The sequence below is a fragment of the Tinamus guttatus genome, unplaced genomic scaffold (assembly GCF_059628265.1).
Source record: "Tinamus guttatus ecotype Peru unplaced genomic scaffold, ASM5962826v1 Tinamus_guttatus_pri_ptg000444l, whole genome shotgun sequence".
In the NCBI taxonomy this organism is placed as follows: domain Eukaryota; kingdom Metazoa; phylum Chordata; class Aves; order Tinamiformes; family Tinamidae; genus Tinamus; species Tinamus guttatus.
In genome coordinates, this window is record NW_028288978.1 from 180,988 (window position 1) to 200,875 (window position 19,888).

A 19,888-nucleotide genomic window follows, 5' to 3' on the forward strand; every position below is an offset into this window, starting at 1 on the left:
GAACATGAACCTCTTCAGCAAAAAAAGCATGTCTATACTTTCAATAACCAGATGAAACACTCAGTTTCCTTATTCTAGAAAACTGCATTATTAGCAAACATCACACTATGTTTTCAGTCACAGCTAGTTCACCTTCATCCAAATCTCAGTTTTGTCTAGGCTTGGAAAGTAGTGAAATTGTATAATTCCAATTTGATTAAAGAAGCATAGACTTGACTGTAATAAACAGTGATAATACTGTAGCTCAAAGCAGAAATATGCAAACAAGTGAAAAACAGCTTGGAATGATGAAACTTCTTCAGATATCAAGCTGGTTGGAGTGCACTGAAACAAAGGATGTAGCAAATCAGGCTTTCACATGCCTTTCAAAGTGTGATCATTCCTTGCAGCCTTTCCCAAGAACCAAAACTATAATATACACTTTATGCTGAAAAACAAAACATTAATGCATCATGCAGTTACATGCAAGGCAGTGTGACGTTGCATTTGAAGACTCTGCATAGGAGCTGTTGTTCAGCGTTTCAGAGAAACGCTTGGCGAAGTATGCCTCTGTTGGAGACAGGCTTACTGGATTTCCTTTCTGTGAAGCTACTACTCAAAATTCTCCAAGCATTACCACCGTGTTAGATAATAAGGATATAGTGGATAGGCTGTGTTTTGGTTTTTCAAAATGCTATTAACCCCTTGTGGGTTATTTTTTTAGGGTGAGTTCAAGCCGTTCCATACACAACTTAGTATTTACGATAATCTTTTCCTCATTTGATCCAATCTAGCTGCAGTATTTGTTCAACTGGTTACCGTAAAGGATTTGTTTGAGGGCAACGTTTTTCTTCAGTTGAGGAACGTAGCTTACAAGTATTTGTGTGCCTTATGAGTATGACTCTGATGTGGAGCTGTCATATGCAAAAGGGTACTAGATACCAGTGTGGAAATCACGTGGGAGGCTCATAGAAGTGTACCACTCCTAGCACTACCCTTCTTCTCCCTGCCAAACCTCCTTCTGCCAAACTTCTGTCATGATGGCTATATCCCTTCCACCTTTTTTTTTTTTTTTTTTTTTACTAAATAGATCATGAGCTTAGAACCTACTTTGGAAAATTAAAGAATAAATGAAAATATACATTCAAACCTACTGAAATGCAATTAATAAATGTATTTTTTCCCCATCATTTTCCTTGCAGATATGGCTGAAGAAAAACCTTCAGTCTTTGCTCACAGTGGCCTTGTACATGAGGCCTGTGGCTTGGAAGTTCTTTCTTCCATCCTAAGTGTGTCAAGTAAGCAGGTGATCAGCTGCACGTTGTACTCTTGAGTGCAGCATAAATGAAAAATCTGTTGGTGGCTTGCAAAATATGTAAGCCAGTATGTATTCTTCTCTGTTGTTTCACTTCTTATGAAACATTCAGTCTTCATTTTGCATTCCTTCATCTGCAGTTGCAGTGGTTGATGTTAGAATGGCATTAGTTTCCACTAATTTAACTAATTTAACAGCTTAACTAATGGCATTAGCTTTCCATGAAAAAAAAGTCACACGAATTACCAGGCTAAAATTATTGTAGTTTAAAACTAAATGTATTGTTTCAATAAATCTAAAATGTACAAACATTTGTTTACAAGCAAAAATGCATATACAACTATTTCAATTGCAAGTGTTAAATAGTATGGGCTTGCATAAAGTTAGATACAGAAAGACCTTAACTGTTTCTGTGGTCAGTGATAGTTTGTTATTTACGTGCCTACTTTTTTTCTGCTAAGCATAATCTACTAAAAAATTCCTTCTTTGTTCCTGGTGAAGACCAAGAAAGGCTGCTTGCGGAGAAGAAAAATGCCTTGGATAGGCTTGTCAAGAAATTAACACTAAATGTAATGTTTTAAGATTCTAATCGGAAGGAGTAGGGGAGCAAATAATTTTTCTCCCTTCATATGCACCAGGCTGATCTGCTAGAGTGTATGTTTGTTGTATTTGTTCCTAAAAAGTGTGTTTTTATTGGTGGTAGGTTTTTGTTTGTTTGTTTTGTAATTAAACTAGACAGTTTCTTCATTATAGTTTTCACCGGTAATTGCATTTGGTATTAACTAAAGTATACATTCAGCTGTGTGTGCATGTGTGTGAACCTGCAGATTATTCTTTTTCAGTATTGCTACTTCACTGTATTTTGCTGCTTGGCAATTAAATTCTTCTTTAATTGGAATATCCTAGTTCAATTCACCCTATACTCCTTGCTACAACTTGCTTTCGTAAGCAGTTATGGTTTGATGAAGTTTGTGGTAGTTTAGAAAATTTGGTCAGCTGGAGACTGATAACTTTTTGTAAGAATGTCTGCAGGCAACAAGTTCCTCCCGCAGATAAAGAAGCTTTCAATAACTCTGACAGTCTAAGTAAAGAAGTTGCCATTACCCTTTTGTTATGTCTTTAGCGATCTTCTAAGTAAATATTGTTTTTATTACTAAATTATCTCATTAGATGTTTTTGTTATTCATTTCAGAAAATTCTGTTTGTCTTAACAAGAGGCTCAGAATGTGGTGTGAACTGATACGTAGTTGTATCCGTGCGCTGTGCTTACAGTCTCATCCCCACGTAGATTTATTTGTTTTCAGGATGGGGTGAAGGAATTGGATTTCTTCCTGTGAGAGCCTTTCCTCCTGGTGCATGGTAGTGCTATCTCTTGTGGGTATGGGAAGGAGGAGTGTCTGAGATTGGGGTTACACAACTTTCTCACATCTCGAGTGTCTGTTTTGTCTGGACTTCCTTCGTGTAGCATTCTTGGGCAAAAATTTCAAGGTTTTAGTCTGGAGCACTGGGTCAAAGAATATCTCCTTGAAGGGTATGCAGGAGAGTTTTTGTTTCATTACACAGTATTTCATTTTCTAGCAAAGAATACGGTCTTTGAAGATCTTACTATGATGGCTATTCAGAGCAAATTAAAAGAATGACATTGTACTGTGTTTAGTTTGTCTGGTTTCCGAAGGGTTATTCAATATGCAAATACTTGTTTCGTTTTGTAAGTGTAAATATGCAAGCAGAGTTTCTAATCCACCAAGAAGAATAAAAACAGGGCATCGATATAGTCTCGTAATCAGCAGGAGTAACTTCATTTTTCAAGGTTTTTTTTAATAGTTTTGCCTTCTAAGGACTAAGTTCCATTCTCATGTCCTGATGAATTACGTGATTCTTTTTTGGAATACCTATTGGCTTGCCCTGATAAGAAAAGCTTTTTTAGATACTGTAAATAATAATTGTCTTGTCAGAAATAGTGAAAAAGCAGTAATAGTGAAAAAGCAGTTTTTCTCTCTTCCGCACAATCTTTGTTCTTCTGCCTTTGTGGAGTAAATCCAAGCTGTATAGGTAAGAAACAAGACCTAGTCCAACTGTTTATTTGGTGGGAAAGTTCTGTACAAACTCAGACATTGTCTCCATTCATGAACCTCTAGCTGAATCATTTTGTTAAATCAGAAAGGAAGCTTATTTCCTTCTCTGGAAGGAAAGCTGCAGCCCGGTAAGGCTCTGGGGAACCCTGAGTGTCTCGATCACTGCTAAAGTTTGGTGCTGCTTCACTGCTACCCATCTCTACTCAGTAGGTTAATGATGAAATGAAAATAGATGCCAACTCGTGAAAACCTTTTAGGTACTTTTGAACTACTTTCAGGGCCGCTTTCAAGTTGTGAAGTATAACCTGTGTTAAGTGAGGACATGGACCATTGCGAGAACATCTCATGTTCAAATCCATAGAGTGTTAATATGTGGCTTAGTTCTTGCATTGTGAAACTGCGCTGCACAATTGTTCTCTCTCTTGCACATCTCCAGCCTACTCAGTTACTTTCAGTCCATAAAGCCTGCTGGTTTACTTTTTGTTAAAGCAAAAATCATTGCTTGGTTTGGAAATATTATACTTAATGCTGCAAAGGCTTTTTAAAACTTTTATTACTAATCAGATTATAAACATCTGAAGAAATTGATAGCTTTTTTTTACAGACATTTTGTTTTACATACGTGCTCCTGTATTCATCATAAATTACGTATTTTAGAGATTTCACTGAGTAGCAAATTAGCCAAGAAGAACCTTTTTAAAGAAATAAATATTGTGTGAACTCATATTTCATTCTGTATACTTTTTATTGTTATATTTGTTTGTATTATTATTACTATTATTTTTCCTTAGAAGGCCACATTATTTGCCCCATTATAAAGTATATGTGAGCCAACTAATTCTGGCTTTTTGATAAGTCGGTAGTTGTATATTCTTCTTCTACCATGTCTGTTTCCAAAACAGAGTGTTAGTATTTTATTGATGTTTAGTCAACATAATTGCTACATTATGTTTTCTTCTGACTCTCTCTGCTCTCCTTCCCCCTCCAGTAAAAGAAAACTGAAGGATGTAGCAGGTTAAATTACTGGATTTACATACTTTTTTTTTGGTTGCAGATTTTTATCTGTTGTATCAGAAAGTATGAGGACTTGATTTCCGGCCTGGAAATAACTTTAAAGGCTAAACATATGTAAAGCACAAATTGCAAAGACGGTCGTAGCTAGAACAAGGTAAAAACAATGAGTAAAATAGCAGTAATGTATTCTATGGATGATTCGGATTTTAGGGAAAGACATTGTAGAAATAATGTAGAAACATTGTAGAACATTGTAGAAAGCTTCCATTTTAACTGATTTTATAGATAGATCTAAAGAAACAAATTTTTTTTAGTAGTATTCAGCTACATGTTTTATCAGTTATGATTGAACAGTTGAAGCCACATCAACCTTCCCATCCCCATGAGAGAACAACGAAAGTGTTACTGCTAGAGAACTTTCTAAAACTTATTGAAAGCCCTATGCACTAATTAACAAAAAACAGTGAACATTTAAGCTGTTGATAGCTGCAGCATCCCTGATGCCTAGAGCTTCAGTATGCTAACACTGCATAACAGTACCCTATTGTGCATCCCTTTAAAGGGGGTAACTGTGTCAGTTCTTTTCGTGCTTCACTACCTGCTGTGTATGGAAATTGTGTACACTATTTAGCACTTCCTTTCAACTTTTAAAGCCCATGCATATTACCCAGAAGCATTACATCTTGCATTAAAGACAGCTTTTAACAGGTTTGTTTTCCTTGCAGCTTCTTAAATGCGACTTTGCTTCTTAAAAGCATTCACCAACAGGAGTCTCACTTAAATTTGCATTTCTTGATTGAAACTTTCTGTTTTTCCCCCCTATGTTCCTAACTGTTTGCTACCTTTTAACAAAGGTCTGTTACAGTCACAGGAGTCACTTTCTTTATGAAAGAGATGTGAAGAGTAGAGAACAGACACCACCGTGACAGCGGGCGTTGCTTTATGTGAACTAAGGAATTCTCGGCATTGTGCTTAATAGTGGAATAAGCACTACTGTGACAATATGGTCAGGTTAAACTTCAAAATACTGCTTTTTACTTTTGTAAAGATATACTTTTGTATAAGATATTCTTGACGAATATCTTATAAATGAAGCCTAGTTTGTTAAATGCTAACCCTCAGAGTTAAATAGTGTTCCACAACTGTCAATAAATAGGAATAAATATGTAATGGGAGATGAAAAGAAAGGAACACCTGTGTGCACTCTAATGACATTATGAAGAAATGATACAGTGTTCTATGCTCTAGCTACCCACTCAGAAGGCTGTCAGCTAATTAAACTGAATATGCAGTAGATGTTTCATATACTGAAGTCACAGTCTTTCTTAGGACTTTATCATAGGAAATCTTATTAAAGACTTCGCTTTTAATCCATATTTGAATTTGACAGTTCAAATTGTAACATATTTGCTATCCAGATCAGTGTAAGGTCAGTAAAGCTCTGTAAATGTCCAGGTGCTCCTACTTCACAGTAGCTGTAGCGTTTCTTACGTGTAAGAACAGTGTCCCAGTTCCCTGTGAGGCTCTCCAAGTCATGCTGGCTTCCTTGGGTCTCTTCAGCATGAAGTGGTGAGTGAGTTCTCCCACAAAACGATGAGAAGCTGCCACATGTTTAAAATAATTAGATTCTCTCCCATCCCAAGGCCCTAGATGACAAAGCCAACAGTTTTGGTGTTGAGGAACTACCTGCACAGTGTTTGGACTTTAAAGGAGATCTTGTGGGGATTTCAAATGGGCATAAAGCAAAGAAATAGTGTCTGCAGTGACTGCTGCTTAAGGCAGTATAGTAGTAAAGTGTTGCCGTAACTGTATTATTCTGAGAGGAGTCAAACTATTTTGGTTGTTTTCCTGTTTCTTTGGCTAGGTGCTGATAAATGAGGACTTGCCCATCAAGAATACTTTTTTTTTTTTTTTTTTTTGGAGGCAGAGGGAAAGTTTTGCAGTTATGAATGGGAAACCACAATCAAATTTGTGTGCAGCTGCTGGAATCAGAAACCCGGGTGAATCCGCACCCCATCACCCCTTCACGGGGTTCCTGGGTACAGACCCAAGCGCTGCTGGCTAAGGGGTGTTGGGGATGTTTCTTTTATGCTATAATGTTAGCAGCAGTTCTTTCAACCAGCACAAAATAATACTGGGTGGGCAAAATATTGGGAAAGCTGAGTGGGCCTTTGTGCAATGGAATGACAGGGAGATTCTCCAGGAGGTTTTGTGCCTACAGAAACCTTTTTGCCATGGTGGCTGTTAAGGTAGAATCCCCTAAGGTGTGAAATCCAAACTGGTGAGGAGTTTGCTGAAGCTGACAGCACTAGCAAACATTGTCTTTGTGAGGAGGCTTTTAGGATGCTGACACCTACTTTGGCATGGTGGCCATCAGGAAGCTGGGAAGTTTTATCAAGTACTTTGGTTAATTGCAACCCCTGTGACAATTTCTGCTTTTATCATAGACTCATTCTTCCACATCTTCTTTGCAATTTCTCTGGGGCTTTCAGCACTGCCACCCATGTAAAGAGGTTTTCTTCGAGTGGAAACTTGAGTGGAAATCATTATTGTATCCTGTTTCGTATTCAGTGTTTGGTTTTCTGTTTTTTTTAATATGTTCTTCCATTGCTTTTCGCGACTTTTAATAAAATCTCTGTGCAGCCTGGTTAGATGGGAGAACACATTATGGGTAACACATGTTGTTCACAGATTACTGTGATAATGCAAAGACATTGTGAAGCCTAAATGAAAACTGTATCCTATGTGATATGAAATTTCCTAAGGGCAAATATGCTTTCTTTCCCCCTGCCTTGTTATGTCTGTAGCTGTTAGATAAATGTTGTCTGACCATGTTTAGCTCATTCTGCTCCATTTTTCCACTTACACTTTGCATAGTAGATTTTGTTCTCTTGTATTTGTTTCAAAAATACCATAGTGAAGTGTAGAAATGTAAATGTTCTCATCCTCACAATCTGAGCAGTTGAGCACATTAAATAAAAAGCTGCTTTCGCAGCAGCTATTTTGTGGGTTTTATGCAAGATGTTCAGTGTCCTGTTCTGTGCTTTGATATAGCAGCTCTTAGAGAAAATATATTGCAACATGAATTTATAGCAAAACTTTATACACTTTGTCAGCTAAAACATGCTGGGGGCAGGGAGGGAAGCAAACTGCTGTAAACTCCTACAAAGTACTAAAAACTTCTACTTTTCCTCCTTTCTAACAAGTGTAAGCTACTGAGGTTAAGTAGGTGGGGCAACCGGAAGTAATTACTAAGGCCAGTGGCATTTTTGCGGTTTAATAAAGGCAGAAGCTAATTATTCAGTTTTTATTTAAGTGAAATGATGCCAAAAAGGAGGTTCCTGCAGAGCAGCTGCACTCCTTCAGTGTTACCCTAATTTACCACAGACACAACTGTCACAAACAGAACTTTTAAACTTGATATATAGCCACGAAAGTAAGGAGTCCTTTGTCTGGAGTGCATGCAGAAGAACTCCTTTATACAAATCAACCGGCAGATGACGGACAATGATGAAAATTTGATTCTTTGAAGTCATAATGGTCATTGAAATGTGTGAAATTCTGGTATTGAAAAGAGAGCGCCTAGCAAGGCTCTAAATCCTGGGTGGTTGCTGGAAGCTTGCTGGGAGGTTTTTCTGTGTTTTGACATCAACTTCCCATTGCTTGTTCCCCGTTTCCTTTATTTAAAAAAAAAAAAAAAGAGGGGAGTCTGAACAGTAGATAGTTGGTAGCAATTATGGACCGTGCTTGTCTATGCATGGAAAGAAATGTCATAGTGGAAGCGTGACACCTTTAGGCACACCTGACTCATCTGTTCAAAACTGCTTGTTTAGAGAGATATTTTAAATGCCTTGGTTGCTTTCCCTGGTATTACAGAGTTCATCTTGGACTTTCCTTTGGAATTTGTGCTGCTAGTGGGGCACCTAATGAAATTCTGGTTTCCTTCTGAAGTCACCGTTACACTGAATGTTGCTTTCATTGACACTGCATCTATGAGCCAGTGTTTCTTTCTGCTATACAGCACTTTTAGCAGCTTGTATTGCTCTTTCAAGAATATCTTTACCAGGCTTTCTACCATGACAAGTGTTCTTAAATAGCGTAAGTTATAATAAAGACAAACTCCTCTTGATTTTTAAGCAATGTGATGTGGTTTCTGCTATTTAAAAAAAAGTGAGAGTGTCATTTTTGCCTCTCAACTTATTCCAGGAACCAGAATGCCTCTTAAATTGATATTTTAAGAGCTCAGAAATTACTATTTTAAAAGAACTATAAGTGTATTAAGAAAAACGATGTCAGAATGCAGTTTTAGACAACAACCTGCGTTAAAAGTGAGGTGTTTTTAATATTTAGCAAAAGTAAATCTGTGCAGTTCAAAACAGGTCTTTTAATACAGTCTGATATGGCTAATTAGAATTTTTGATGCTGAGCACCTCACTGATATTTTAATATGCTAATAGAGCAAAACTCAGTAAGGAGCATTAAAGATAGCAATGTGAAAGTTGCTGTCAAAAACATCTTTGTTTTGGAAAGCCGGTTCACAGGTAGCTTCAATGAACTCAGAACAAAGCACTGAAGACACAGTAGAGAGTTCAACCCAGAGCAGCACAGCTCTTTTCAAGTATTATATTGTTTTAATGGAATCTTGGAGCGGGAGCTTTAGCCCATTGAAATGTCGCTTAAAGGACAGGTTCTTCTGTCACTAGCTGGAGCTGTGTGGATGAAATGATCACAATAGAGTGTTGTAATGCATTTTAAAAGTGTGAGAAATCAGTTTGTCTAGACTAAGAGTGCGCCTACAGGGAATAGGAATTTTAGAGCTTCTGTGCTCTTTAGGTGTCAAGTATGTGATAGATGCCAAGCCTTTTTATTCCATATCTTTGGCAACAGCTCAGCTATGCTACAGTACCTTACATGTCTACTGCAAGCAAAAGCAGTGACTTTGTGTCAGGACAACTTGGGCTCCGGAATCCAGAAGCTCATTGTCCTTACAACTGTCTGTTCAATTGCCAGCTTTAAACTGGGGAAGATATCAATAAACAATTGCTAGATTCCCAGAAGGCATGGAAACTTTATCTGTAATGAGTCAAAGGATGAAGAGTTAGCAGCACTAAATAGTTATTTTAAGTCCTGAATTAGGCAGGTTTGGGTTTTCACCTTGAAAGATTTTTATGGGATGAATCTCATATTATTAGTAAAATAACTTTGATTCGGAGCCAGCTAAGTGCCCAAAAACATGTCCTGGAGCTGCTTGGGGTTCGTTTGGGTTTTTGGTTTTGATCGTATCCAGATAAGCGAGTCTAGGCATTTCTTTACTACAGATATGTCATAAACAGAGAATTCACCAATTTTCCGTAGTGTATATATATTTTTTATATTGCATTCTGTATGCACTAACGTATCTAATTTTTATGGGTATGAAGCATCCATGTGCTTCGCAAGAGGAAATAGAGAAAGTCCGTGATGTTGTTTAATGTGGCATTTTATTTTAATCCCAGATAACTCTGAAGTATTTAAACTTCTAAATCTTAAGTGTTAAATTCATAAGAGATGTATTGCTCAGATTGCTCAGAATAATGGCGAAAAGATTTTTATTGTTTTTGTCTATTTGATGCTTGCAAGTTTGGAAGTATTTGATGATGACAAAACCACAGAATCTGTATGGGTATCAGGATCCAGGTTATTTAAAATAAATATCAATCTCTTTGTGAATGGTTCATATATTTTCTCCATAGAGATATTTTAGGAAATGTATAGGTAAAGGATAATTTACTGGCCTGTTCCTATAAACAGGCAAACTAACGTTGAAGCCCCACTGAACTTTTACTGTGGGTAGAAAAAAAAAATTTAAACATAGCAGCCAGTTCAAATCAGAAAACTTTAAGCTATTTCTTTCTAAAACTGTGCTTTAAACTGAAGCAGTTATAAATGCTAGTCTATCAAGATGTTTTTTGTGTATATGTCGCTACATGTAATTGGTAATGTTTCTTTTTCATGTCCTGCCTAGACTTAATGAGAAAAAATACATATATGGTCCTAATGAAACATTTATAATTAAATTCTAAAGAGATTTTGACAGTTTCTTGTAGATTGTTTGAGTACAACTTTCAGAATTTCAAAATTTTCTGTGTATGTGCTTGTGTATATATGTGTGTGTGTGTGTGTGTGTGTGTGTGTGTGTGTGTTCTAGTTGTAAATGCAAGACAAGTACTTTAAACTTGCTCCCTGGTGCATTTTTGAGTGATTGATCTCTCAAAGTTTATTTTCTGAACTGAAATGAAAGATGAGACACTTCTCATGTCGGGGGGTGATCTGGTGACAACATCAAGAGCTTTTTAGTTGGCCACAAAACAAAATGCTGTGACGTTAGTAGCTACAGATGTGTAAACCCACAATGTTTTATTTAAACTTATTTGCCTTTTCATTCAAGTCCTGCCCCCGCTAGCGAGATGAGCTCCATGTGCCTGACGTTCTGCTACACGTTTTGGACTTCTACCAGGTTATGGTTTGTTCCTGGGAAGGGGAAGGACCCAGGAGCTACCACTGCCCTTTTTAAGTGTGTGTCAGGAGCAGTTTAGCATCCGTAGAGGAGGTATTTGATGCTTGAGTTCACTCTTTACTGTGCTAGGGTGAACTGACAGGTTAATTTTATGTAATTACTGTTTAGTTTTTAAAGAGAAAGTTCACTTTAATTATATCAATGCTTGTGAGAATAATTTTTCATATCAATTCTAGTGAGGTTTTTCTGCATCTTACTCGCTTGTTAAAATCAGCTAATATTTTTTGATTGTTTTTATGGTACTTTGGTTTTATCTTCTGTTCACTTTTTTTGTTGAGAACACACAACTGAAGCCTTAGTAGGAGGCCATCCTACTACCGACTTTATAAGATTTTATAAACCGTTTTCCTTGCAAGTTAGAATCTCCCGTATCTTCTTCTGCTTCACAAAATTGCCCAAGAATGTTATTGGTATCAAATGGTGTGAAAGCTTGAAAAAAACTCCTTCCCTATCAAAAATGTCGTATCACTACTGTGCCTTTTTAAGAAACGTAGGCTCAAACTGACAAAGGGGCTTGAGAAATTGTAGGCCTGGATGTTTCTGTGCTTAATGTTAGAGCCCCTGGTCTTGGCAGGATTAGCAGTGCTGTATCAAATAGCTCCTAATGTGCATGTGTTGAATCTGAGTGCTTCAAAAAAAAAGAAAAAAAAAAGTGTGTACATATACACACTACTATATGTACACTACTACTATGTGTACACTACTGTGTACACACTGTGTACACTACTATATGTGCACACTACTATATGTACACTACTAATACTATATGTACACTACGCACTACTATGTGTAGTACTACATGTATATACATATATATGTAGTACTGCACTCTGAGATTTCTGAAATGAGGAACTTCTAAGTTATCTGAAGAGATCTGAAATATCTGATTTTTTTTTCTTTTCTTGATCCTGAGCATTAGTGAGTAGTGCTGAGAAGTGACTCTGAAAAATAGATCTATAGTGGAAATATAGATCTTTAAACCTTGCCATTTAAAGAAGAGACATCAGTTTTATGTAATAACCTATTGGTTAGAGAAGTAAGAGAGCTGAATTCCAGTAAATTCTAGTTCTGCTGTCTCGACCAGTTTCATTGTGGAAAAGGTAACTAGCCGCCTGCCTCCTCCTTCATGCCAACCACAGGTAAAAGTCCCTCCACTGAAGCACACAGTGAGCTAGCTGTGGTTTGGGGGAGCAGCACCATTTACATGAGGCTTAGGCTCTCAATAAAAACAACCGGTTTTGTCAGTCTGTGCTCCATTTTTTCTCAAAGCAGGTGGGCTGAAGAAGAGCATACGTTAGATTTCCACGCCTGCTTTGCTGGTGTGAGGTGGAGCAGTGGTGACTTCGTGGCTGTGGTCTGAGGGTTGGAGAGATGCCCTGTCCCTTCCCTGGCACTGGGAGTTGTACAGGATGGGGTGCACGTTCAGATAACTGATCCATACAAAATCTAATTCAGTCCAAGGAAGCAGGGTGATGAAAACCCCAACCCGCGTCAGCTTCAGTTTTATAGAACTGCTCTCATAATGGTTATCTTGTGAATTTTTTAATTGTAATTAAAGAAAAAAATGACAAAACAGCATAAAAACAATAAACATTGTTATTTGACAAGCCTTTTATGTGAATCATTTTTAACAAAATTCATTGTATCTTTCCTAGGATATCACTACTTTAACTGGTGTTCCAGATGAGCACATCAAAACCAGAAAAGTTCACATTTTTGTCCCAGCACGTAATGCAATGCAGGCAGGAGTCAACAACACAAAGAAGTGGAAGATGGAATTTGATAACAGGGAGCGCTGGGAGAATCCTTTAATGGGTTGGGCATCTACGTGAGTAGTTACTGAATTTGGATATATTTTGCTCCTATATTTGTCTCTTACAGTTGTGTGAGCTTATCTTTAAAATCTCCTTTCTACCTGTCAATCTGCTTGTCTTTTAATGTACCTGCAGTTGGTAGCTATAAGTTGCTCACATGATTAATGACCTATTATGTTTAAAAACAGATTTTAGCTCAAAAAAATCATCTGGATAATCTGAAAAAAAAGTGTTAGCAGAATGAAAAAAAAATGCAACTATTACATTTGTGGTGATATTGTATGTCAGCAGCAGGGAAACGAGGTCATTAGTTATTTGAAGCAGTAAATCCTTTTTAATGGCCAGTTGCATGTTTTTCATTAGGCTAAACAAAATAGTGATTATCTAGCTTCTGAAAATTCTGAGTGAAGCTTTATGAAGCTAAAATGAAGAACCATGACTGTTTTTCAAAATCTTTGAAATCAATACACTGTTTGCCTTGGTGCTTCAATAATTAATTCGGTTTATAATTAATAATATAAAAAAATCTTAAACATGCCCAAATCCAGAAAATCTAGAAAAATACTAGCCTAGCTAGTTAGGTTATAGTTCAGAGATGTAAGTATAATATGCTCTGATAAAGTGCTTTTATTTTTAATATTCTAAATTCAGACATGGTATTAATAATTTTTAAAATAAGTAAATATTATTGAATTATTGAAATACTATTCAACTCTGAAATCAAGTCTTCCTGTTAGGGTGATTTCCACTGAAATGAACTGAGGATACTCATGACCTATAACATCTCTGTTGTATTTGTATTACAATTATTTTACAGTTATTGCAGTTATCTGTACATTGCAGAAAAGATTGACAGTTAAGAATTGTATTAAAATATTAATTGCATTGCAATGCCTGTTTTATAACTTGAAGCGTCAGTATATTAATAGCTACCTCTTAATCAGGTCCACAGGTTTCTAACCTTTTCATCTTAAGCATATTTAAACAACTGTTTCAGAAGACAAAATTTCAGTGAGTTAATATATGTAAGATTTGGTGATTCCACTACTGAAAGCAACCACTACATTTAGCATGGTTGTTTTACAGTCACTGTGTGGTTGAGTGTTAGACTGTTGGCCTACTAGATCCCTTTCCCTCCATCCCAAAGTGTCTAGCCATTCGAGTATGGTCTGTTTATACCTCTGACCAGATTATGATTTTGTAGCAGGTGCCAATAACACCTGCTTTAGTCCAGGTTGAATTTAACTTATCTTTTAATCCCCCTTAGCTTTTCAACTGACTTTACGTTCTCCAAACAATTTTCTGGATGGGGTTTTGTATGATCTCAGCCAAAATAATGGCTTTCAACCTCTCTAACAATTGTATCCATTTATGCCAAATAAACCACCTAGAAAAATGAGCTGTGCTAGTTCATCTGTTAAATTATTGTGGAGTAAGCTTATTGTGTGAATTTTAAATGGAAAAGCTCTTTTGAATGATTCTCTGAATACAGTCTTATTTGGGTATAGGGGAAGGGATATTTCCCATGTAAACAAGCTCCAAATAGGCCAAAAGTGAGTGCTGGGTTGTGAGCTGACACCACTGAGTCAAAGGTTTTGTAAACTAGTTTATGTTTGTTCGTTTTTTAAGGAACTCTCTCAAGGACTATTAGTGGACATTTGGATAGTTTAAAGTTACTGTTGAACATCCAGAAATACTTAAGAAAAATATCTTCCCTTCACATCTAATTTCTGCAAAGATTCTTCTGCTGGTAGAATTATTCCCATTTACTTTTGGATAGTGTAATGGGATTAATTAATTAGCTGTTTTCCTTTGTGCTCCAACTTAAAATCCTTAGCCATATGTCTTTGCTATCTATTATGTTACAGTCTTATGTGCTTTTTCCGCTATATTTTTGTCACCTCTTCTTGGATATATATTTTTTTCCTTTGAGGATTACCTGTTTGTAGAGCCAAATGAAATGAACCCATGACATTTTCTGAAGAAAACTTCATTTAAAAGCTTCATTGCAGGATTGCCCATAGATAGTTATTGAATATTTCTTTTAATACAAAGTTATAAACAAAGAAACATGGGAAACATATGGCTTGTGTTCTGTAGAATCTCATACAAGAACAAAATGTAGAATCTCTGTTTGTAATAATTGATAGAGATCTGAGAAGATAGGAATTTCTGCAGCACTATAATTGCTAAAGCTCATCATGCTGAAGGACATCATGCTCTCTCATTCTGAGCTCCACAGTTTGCTCACGGATTATCACAAATGGAAACATATGAATAGCTCATTTATGGAAAGAAATCAAGAAGCTGTATTAAATTGGATGAAAGATGATCCTACATGAAAATAAAACAAATGAGTCCTCATTTCCAAACCGCTTCTGTCCTGGAAGGCTTTTCGCCAAACTCCTGCCGTACTGAGCAGGCACGAATCCTTTGCTACATCTCGGATGGACACCTCTCTGCTTCCTGGTAGCATTCCTATTTAGCAGCATCATTTTCCCAGCCTAACGTGGAAGAAGGGAACAGTGAGCAAAAGCTGTCACAGTACTGCAGGATTCTAGTTGCTTGATTCTGCACTGATTATGAGCTAATTCATAGTTACTGATTCATACCACCCTTGTAAGCTAGATTTTTAGATTTCTTTAAGAAAGCTTATCTTAATGGCTTGTGCAAGTGTAAATTCTACCTTTATCCTGTTCTTATTTTAGGGGAATATATTGGATATATAGAGAACTCCATTTGTTCCGTTTGTACATCAGATAAAATTACACTGTTGTGTTTGCTGGAAGCTAGATTCCCCCTTGTCCCCTCCTCCCCACTTCCCGTCACAGGCTTTGTCCTTCATTGTAAAGAGTTCAATGTATCCTTGATTGCTTTTTTCTCTTCATCTACCCTTATGGCCTCAAAGCAAGAGAACAGTTGAGCGGCAGCCCCTTCAATAGCTTGCTGCAGTTTGGACTTGTCTTGTCAGTCGTCTCCCAGGCTCCCAGTGTTGTCTCAGGGAAGCGTTATGGAAACATTTTTGCAGCCACAGCAAATTTCTTATTTAATTTCCATAATAATTTTGTAGGTGAATTTATAGAACCATTCTTGTTTTCATAAGTTTTTTGTTTTTATAGCAACAAATTGAGTTTTTATAAGATCGAATTAGGTATTTTAATTTCAAATATCTTTTTGCTTGTGTTTTTGAGAAATAGCTGATGATCTAAAAATAACCTCTATGTAATCAGTTAAGTAGCAGTTTAAGTTCCTGAACTTTGTTTTAAGCTGAGGTCTGATATTCCATTCCTGTGCTTGAATAAATTATGGAGATCATATGACTTCAGCTAGTTTGGAGTTCTGAATTTGTTCATGTACTTTTCAATTGCTTACCTGATATAATACTCTCTTCTGGTTGAGATTACTCTTTCCCTAGTTGTTTTACAGACTTCTGGCTTTCTTTAATTGCCTTTAACATTTCAGTCTCAAAAAAGGTTCCTCGCACTGTACATAGCTTTCATATTTAAAAAGATTACTGCAGGGCACTTACGTTGCTTTGGCAGGTAACAATTAGACTTATTTGTTGAATAAAAAATTTATGGCATTGGTTTCTGGAGGGATTTGGGAGGGAGGGAGTTGATTCAGCAGACTGAAAGAGCAAAAGATTGCCTGCACAAAGTAAGTGTTAGTCCTTACAGTAATTTCTAAAAAGGGATTTTGAATGGCAGAATTTGAGAATGATGCTTTTGAATAATAATACTAAAATAATTTTTAATACAACATTTGGGTAGTACTTGAGATATGGATATGGTTAAGAATTTTGGGTTTCAAATTTGCTTAAAATTTGCCATCTGATTTCTTGCAGAGCTGATCCTTTATCCAACATGGTTCTTACTTTCTCTACTAAAGAAGATGCCATTGCCTTTGCTGAAAAAAATGGTATGTATTAGGTGTGATGGGTTCATTTTTTTATAGACAATCTTTATAAAGATTTCCTGCTCTGCTTCACAAACTATTAGGCCATTAGTGCTCTGCTTGAGGAAGTGTAAAATTTTGGGGAAGGGAGGGAGGAGGTTGCATTTCTGAGGGGGAGGAAGGCATCGCATCTAGATCTTCTACTTCCTGGAAAAGTGCTGCAACCTCCTAGCGTTACTTCTGTAATACTTCTGCAATACTACCTGTGTTTTTAGTGAGAACAGAGATCTGCTCAGGTCTGGAAAAAAAGGTAATATGAACACTTTATCTTTGAGAGTATTCCAGATGGAGGGCCCCCCTGTGCTCTGATCGTCCACATCAATCGTCCTGATTTTTTTATTTTTATTTTTGTTTCTTGCCCCACTAAGCCTTGACATGAGCACCTCAATACTAGTTAAGGAAAGACTATTACAACACCTGTGGATGACAATCAGAAAAGCTAAAATTAAGCATCTACCAGCTCAGTGTCGGCTTTAGTGTTCATTAGGTTGTGGTGTGGGTTATACCTAACTATGTATGAAATGTGCATAGTATTTTCTGTGTAGTGTTCTTGCATTAGTAGCTTCAGTATCAGATATAACTGGATACATACATTTTACAATATTTCGTTCTGCTTTTAGAAAGAAATGAGAATTTTCCATGTACATTTACTGTGGAACTTGGCTTCTAAACTGAGGTGCTAGTGTAACAGACCTAAGTCTAGGAACCCAATATTCGCCTCTCTGTCCTTTGCATATGAACCACCCAAGTTTTCCTTAACAAAGTTCCTTAAGAAGAACCTCAAGTTTAGCTTCTGCAAATCTGGGGTACTGCACTTATTTTGGAATGATTTCAGGCTCCCCAAATCTCTCTCACCTAGGCCTTTCAGGAACCTCAGGCACATTCTCTGTGTCCATTGAGGTATCTCCTATGGTAGCACTGAATACGGTAACAGGAGAATGGTGTGAAACCAAAGCAAGAAGGTAACAGTTGTAACTGCAAGAAATGAGAAGTTTAGTCTGAAATCTGTTCGTTTTGTTTTGTTTTTCCTACTTTCTGAAATCACTGATGCTGTTGTTTAAAACCACCACAGCTTTAGGAACAAGGATGGAGTGGTTTTTTTTTTTTTTTTTGGCTCCACAGTAGCTTTTAGTGAGGTGATTATGGTATTCTTCCAGAAGTGGTGAAATCTGCCTTGTACCCCCATAGTTTGTACGCCCGAGTTCCAGGCAGCACTAACCTCTCCCCACGTTGTGGTATTTCTGTAAAAGTGACCCTTGCTCTCCGTCATGAACAACCGAACTGTTCAGAGTGTGACACCTTTTCACACACGGCTGCTTCGTGCAGTCCAAAGTCAGGTGTAAGTAACGTGGTGGCTTTGGGATAGCTCTGGCAGCCCATGCTGGCAGTTGCGAATCTCTTTGGAGGCCCTTCCCTTCTCTCTACCTAATGTATAAAAAGATGGAGCAACAACTCAGGGCGGTAGATTCCTTTCTGGGAGTCAAGGGCCTCAAAGTTAGGTGTTGTAATGTTGAATGTTGCTGATAGCAATGTCTGTCTCTGGGTCTCGTTCTGACTGTTTATTCAAACTTGTATTTTAATCAGAACAGTAGGAGAAAATCGATGCTGTCACAGATGGAAAGAATATATTTTTCTTTAAATTGCCATCGCATATTTCTTATGCAGAATAGTAAACCTGGAAATTTACATTGGTTCGAATTACTTACAAAAAAGAAGAAAATGTTTCTGCAGGGTTTGCGAACACATAGAATTGAGGTGCAGCAGCATGTATTTTACCACTCCTGTTTTGATATGTGAATGACAGAAAACTTACTGAATTCAGCCATTGTGTGTACAAACATATGTATATGTTTTAAAAATGTAAAGATTCAGGTGTGTTTCAAACATTACAGGTTTTATCAAGTTTTTGTTTTAAAATTAAGGAGGAAATGTGTTCTCCTTATTCGTATCAGTTAAAAACGCATTCTTATATACTTCTAGCTTCAATTCCAGTACCTTAACTTTGAGTGAAATATTGCAGTTACAGAGACCAAACTTTGGAATACTGAGTGCTGCCCTGGCAAATTTCCAGGCACCTGGAGGCTGCAACCCATCTCCATATTGATTTCCATAAACACTAGTGTCTCCACCCCCTCTTTTTTTGACATTTTTTTAGCATTTCTCTTGCTTAACTGTCATATAATTTACTTGTCTTCTACCACTTCATTGCCTTCTCTCTCACTCCTAATTTTCTCTGTTCTTAAAAAAAATTTAAGTATCTTACTCCTTTTCAATGCTGATGACTTTTCTAATTTGCTCTTCCTTTCTTTGGTCTTCTCACCACTTCTTTTTTTTTTTTCTTGCTTTCTAAAGACTCCTTTCTTTCCCATACTTTTCAGATTGGTCTCCTGTATATCTAGTCTCGGTGATGTTACAGAGTTATGTAGCCATGAACTTGCAGGGTTGCACACAGAAACAGCCAGTGTTCCCTGTTGAGATTCACTGATGACTATCAAGTTTTTTTTTGAATAATATATCTGTCAGGAGCAATGAAAATTGAAGTATGCAGTATGAAGCATGATGAAGTCTGACAGTTATGAGAACAGGCGTATGTCACATTTATGGCATTTCTGTAGTCTCTGCTGCCAGCTACAAAGGAATAAACTAGTGGATGCCTATCTGGAGGAAAAAAAGATTAAAGTTAAAAGGTTTAAGTTGCATTTGCCCTGTATTATATGCTGTGCATGTTTAGAATTCTCTTTGTTTCTTGTCCTGTTCTCCCTTCCTTCCCCTCGCCCGCAGGCTGGAGCTATGATGTTGAAGAGAGGAGAATTCCAAAACCTAAATCCAAGTCTTATGGTGCAAACTTTTCTTGGAACAAAAGAACAAGGGTGTCTACAAAATAGGTTGGCATTGGCTATCTGTCTGACTGTTAATAAAGTCAGCTGTGCTGTATTTATAGGCCATGTATAATACATCTCTTAATCTCCTAATAAATTTGACCTTTAAACTACAGATGCATCTTGTGATGTCTATTTAAAATGTTTTTGATGTCTCCAATTGAACCTGTTACAAACTTCCCTATATATAGAGGAGATTTGGGGTGTTCATACTTCTAGAAAATTACTATACTAGGAATCTATCAAAAGGAATGTTTGAAATCAGCTGCAACTTTAAAGATTGTCATTTGTCTTTCATCATA

General features: G+C 36.9%; 1 protein-coding gene across 1 annotated transcript in view; it reads left to right on the forward strand.

The window, feature by feature from the left end:
• NDUFS4 (NADH:ubiquinone oxidoreductase subunit S4) overlaps nucleotides 1-19,701 on the forward strand; it is a 41,047-nt gene extending 21,346 nt beyond the window's left edge. Inside the window, exons 3-5 of the mRNA XM_088531989.1 lie at nucleotides 12,595-12,767; nucleotides 16,598-16,671; nucleotides 19,489-19,701. Coding sequence (XP_088388115.1) covers nucleotides 12,595-12,767; nucleotides 16,598-16,671; nucleotides 19,489-19,592 — 351 coding nt within the window. The 3' untranslated portion in view covers nucleotides 19,593-19,701. The remainder of the gene's footprint in view (nucleotides 1-12,594; nucleotides 12,768-16,597; nucleotides 16,672-19,488) is intronic.
• The last annotated feature ends 187 nt before the right edge of the window (nucleotides 19,702-19,888 follow it).